The sequence below is a fragment of the Benincasa hispida genome, chromosome 2 (genome assembly GCF_027475165.1).
Source record: "Benincasa hispida cultivar pf3 chromosome 2, pf3_genome.v1.1, whole genome shotgun sequence".
Lineage (NCBI taxonomy): Eukaryota > Viridiplantae > Streptophyta > Magnoliopsida > Cucurbitales > Cucurbitaceae > Benincasa > Benincasa hispida.
Genome location: NC_143479.1, coordinates 12,858,888 through 12,863,714, shown reverse-complemented (window position 1 = coordinate 12,863,714; position 4,827 = coordinate 12,858,888). Strand labels below are relative to the sequence as shown.

Here is a 4,827-nt window from a genome sequence, read left to right as displayed (position 1 = left end):
CCTTGGTATGTCAGTTCAGAAGTATTGGTGTTTCATAGTGAAAACTCATACCGGCACCCAAACATATGCTTTAGAAATCCAAACTTCCAAACCCTACATCCAGACACGGGTGTTTGGGATTCTTAGACTTTAGAACTTCCAAACCCTCAAATTTGATTCCTGCCCCCCAAAGGTCCCCTAAAACTCCCCACTTAAACGCAGTATCTAGTTTCTGTACAGAATTCAAGTTTATGACTAAAATTTGATAGTTGAAAAATATCTCAACAGAACTTGGAGAATTTCAAATATGATTAAGATGGATCGATTTTCCATGTGCCAAGTTCTACAGGAAAATGGATCAGAAGAAGAATGACAAATATACTTTCGTACTTCATCTCTATAATTAACTATGAACGTTTTTTCCCATCATCATTGCAATGACTAGCTTTTGTTTTCCAAAAACTACCATCAGTTCAACTTCCAAGTACACTCTACCTCTAATTACACATTCAAATACTGAGAAAACAGTAATCCATAACTTCCTTAGTTTGGTTTGCCTACTTATGCCGATGAAGATTCAGATGGCAGATGTTTCACTCTCTTAGTGGTTGTCTAACTATCAGCACTTCTCAGACGAGCAATTAATTCATCCTGCACCAGTCGGTCAAAGAATCCTCAAACACCCCATCAATAAGAGAATTGAAACATGTATAAAAGTGATTTTAAAATAGTTAAAATCACTTTTATCATATTCAAAATCACTCCAAAAAAATGTTTTTAATACTTCAAAATCAATTTTGATGAAATCGTGTTTAAAAATGTGAAAGCAATCGTCAAATTAATTTTAAATGATTAAAAACATGTTTAGAAGTGATTTTAAATCTATCACAAAAGTGATTTTAACAAGTACTTATTCAACTAGATTGATTACAATATAATATACTTGCCTTCTTTCCTCTGAGCGAGAGGCCTTTAGCCTTGAGAAGGGCACGCAGCCTCTCTACAGTCAAATTCTGTAGATCCTTACTTGGTGTTTCATTGTTTGATGCTCCTGGATGAATGATTGCCGCAATATAAACATCAGATTTGGAACACAGTTCTAACGAAACCATGAACTGATTAAAGAAAAAAGTTGAGAAACATCCACCCCTGAATGACCCTTCTGTTTTAATTTTCAGATATATCTTAATAACTAATGGAACCTGTCAGACATATTTCTAGACGTCAATCACCAAAGAAGTATGATATACTGGGTTCTTTTAGGGGTGAGAATTTTCTCCTTAATATGTAAACAACCATCTATAATATTGTAGAAGCTGTTGTTCTAAATATACAAAAGAAAAAGTCCCTACTTGTTCTTTCATTCTTGAAGAGTCAACACATTGGTGACATCTTTTTTCTCCATAGATAATTAATTTAGGGGCCCAGGAAAGCACCTGATCTATATAATGCCTAAGAAAAAAGTTGTAGGGATGTTGAAAAATCTAGGAAGGAGATTTAGGAGTTGGTGAGGTTTAATACTTCTATTAGGGCCGATCATTAGACCGATTTGTAATTATGACCTTGATCTTGTTCTTTTGGATTAGAGTTTTTTTTGTTGTTAGTGTCAAACTCCTGTTTTTCTCTGGGGGATTGTTTTCTCCTACACCTTCGTATTCTTTCATTTTTTTAAATAAAAGTTTGGTTTCTTACCATATGTGTGTGTGTGTATATATGATGCCGAAGAAAAATTGAAGGAGACAAAAGAAGGATTTAGTCCACTATTGTGAAGAAATCTGCAATGAGTAATGAGTCAGTCACTGTCCCTAATTACTTCCCGAATACATGATCGACCAGAACTTACCTTTGATTGAACATACTTGTGCAGCCCTCTTTGCTCGGCTGTCTGAAATTTTTTCACCAGCCCTGGAAATATCAGGGTAGCATAACTAGGACTCAATATTACGTAGATGCCAAAACAAAAATCAAGTATTCAAACAAACAAAACAATGAAATATGCTACAAGCACCATCTGATAAGAAACAACAATCCATTGTCTGCTTCCATAAGGAAATGCAGCAGAATCCGACAGTTTCAACAAAAAAATATGACCAACTAGCAACCTAAAAAGATGATCCTTTTATTTCCAAAGAAGGATTATGTCACGATGGTACCTCTTTCGAGATGACTCAGCTGCAGCTGCTCCCTTTCCATCCTTTGAACTGGTATTTTTAAGCATTAAAGATCTAATAAGTATATTCTGCTGGTTTGTCTTGATTTCTTGATCCTCTGGATGCAAAATGGTCGTAAACATTTATTAATTTTTGATGTGTTCAAAATAGGTAACTTAGCAAAAAATATATAGTGGCAATATATATATATATATACGTGGCAAGTGGTTAGTGCATTTTTGAATGATAAGTCCAGTTTCTGACATGTGTCTCAGTCTGTGAGATTGTTGGCTCTTGCAAAAAGGGCTATAGCTGCTAGCAAGAACTATTAAGTAGGATCATGATTCAAGATGAATCTCAGATATCATTCCTTACAATGTGACTGTAACACATCCACAAATATTTCTTGGTTTCTCAGTGTACATTCATAAAATATATAAATTAACAAATCAGTAACCTTAACGGTACAAAATGAACTTCTGGTTCCAAAGTTTGTAGAGCTCTGCACGAGCAATATGATTATCCTTCTTTTTCCTTCCTCAATTCTCGTGTATATCAAATATCTGGTGAATAATGTTTCGGTCTTACATACAAGTGTTGCTTCATGGTATGTCTACAGACTAATGAACTTAAATAGTTGCTTTATGTTTAGTAAAATGAATATGTCGAGAAATAAAAGATAACCTGGTGGTGAGGTATCGTGAAGGCAGATATAGACTCGCATACTTCCCTGCACAAACATATTGAAAAACACGTAGATTCAATATCGATAATAACCACGATAAATACACACAAATGACAATAAGTGCCAAATGGAAAAAGAACTAAGAAAAGAAAGAAAATACATTAATTTCTACACAATGATAATATAAAAACTAACTTTACACTATAATGTGGTTAGAGATCTTCCAACATAATTAGTAACAATACGACGCGACACGGACACACACCCTACAATTCAATAGTTCAGACTGGAGTAATAACGAACTCAAGAACTCAAACACTCAGATAACTCAGATGCATTATTACAAAACCTAGCCATAGGGAAACTCAAATTATCAAGTTCTTATACCTGTAAACAACTGGTCGGCCTTGGATTGCTAATATTATTGAAGCCTAAAAAATGATAGTAGGCAACACAGCAGCATCCCTTAAGGCTTAAAGCATTCTTTTATACTATTAAAACGTAGATAGATTTAACCCCTTTTAAATGCTGAGACTCAAATGCATTGTTACAAAATTGTATAATTTCCATGGCTTCGGAACAAAGTGATTGATTAAACTATACAAAATTCGTCACTAACGTAAATGCATCAAATATGAGAAAACGTACAAATTGGAAACAGAACAGAATACAAAAAGAGCAAGATTTGAAAGAAGAGTAGAAGAAACATTACCGGATTCGAGGAGGGAACGGTAGAAGAGAAGAAGCCTCGGGAAGGAAGGTCGCCGAGGAACTTGGAAGCGCCATGACCAGAAGAAGAAGAAGAGGAAGACGCCATGGCGAGAAACCCTCGCAAAGTAGAGAAACTAGAAAGAAAGCAAAGATGATCAGTCAAATCTGTGCTAAACGGGAGAAAGGCGTATGATGAAAAAAGCCCACTTCGCTAAATACACGGGACTGGAAACATTCCAAGCGCGGTAAAATCTTTGCGGCCTGTTTGTGTGACGAACAGACCTGAAAAATTCTCTCTAATTTACGCTCTTCATATTCAAACTTTATTGCCCCAATTCCACATCATTACATACCTCTACCACTATAGGGTTCACTATAATCCATCTATATCTATATTATTTAAAAGGGACAAATAGAAGTCTTTCATTTCCCCTATGGATTTTTCTCTTTTAAAAAAAAAAAATATCACATTTTATCCCTAAAATCTCAAATTCACTTTAAATAAAAGAAAACAAATCAAACCTTATACATAAAATCTCAAATTCACCTTAAAATAAGAAAAATACAAATTTTATCTCTATTTATCTATCTATACTCATGCTATATATAATTTGGGAATAATACTTTTTTTTATCTCTAAATTTTAGCTTTAAAATTTTAAAATGTTACACATTTAGTCCTTAAGTTTTGAGTTCTATTTCAATTTAGTCTCTAAATTTCAAAATATTACAATTTTACCTTTGAGATTTGAGATTTTTTTCAATTTGGTCACTAGATTTCAAGATTTTACATTTTTAACCTCAATTTTTATTTAATACTCGTTTTTAATCATTGACGTCAATTTCTATTAATTAATTAAAAATAATTATGAAGTAAAATTTTAATTTTAATTTAAAAAGTGATAAAAATAGTGAGACTTAATTAATCATAATTGTTTTAACGAACTTTTTAATTTATTACCATAAATTAACTCTAGAGATGGAAAATGAGTATTTAGTGAAAAATCAAGGTTAAAAATGTAAATCTTAGAACATATGAATCAAACTAAAGCAAAACTCAAATGTTAAGTATAAAATTCTTGCATTTAAAACCTAAAGACTAAATTGAAATCAAACTCAAAACTTAAAAGACTAAATGTGTAACATTTGAAACCTAGGGAATAAATAAAAACTAGACCCAAAACATAGGGACCAAAAAGGTATTTCTCTCTATAATTTGATTGGAATAAAATCAAATTATGGTTGAAATATGAATTTTCTCTATAAACAACCGAGCCTCTCATTTTCAGGTATTTTGTTTAAA

The 4,827-nt window shown here is 32.8% G+C and overlaps 1 protein-coding gene across 1 annotated transcript; it reads right to left on the bottom strand.

Annotated features, from left to right (window-relative positions):
• Nucleotides 1-270: 270 nt before the first annotated feature.
• LOC120070711 (SAP domain-containing protein) lies at nt 271-3,947 on the bottom strand. The gene is made up of 6 exons (XM_039022560.2): nt 3,527-3,947; nt 2,814-2,859; nt 2,133-2,247; nt 1,823-1,884; nt 927-1,030; nt 271-630 (listed from the first exon to the last, which is right to left on the bottom strand). Exons 1-6 carry the CDS (start codon nt 3,629-3,631, stop codon nt 592-594), a joined length of 471 nt encoding a protein of 156 aa, XP_038878488.1. The 5' UTR covers nt 3,632-3,947; the 3' UTR covers nt 271-591.
• Between the last annotated feature and the right edge of the window lie 880 nt (nt 3,948-4,827).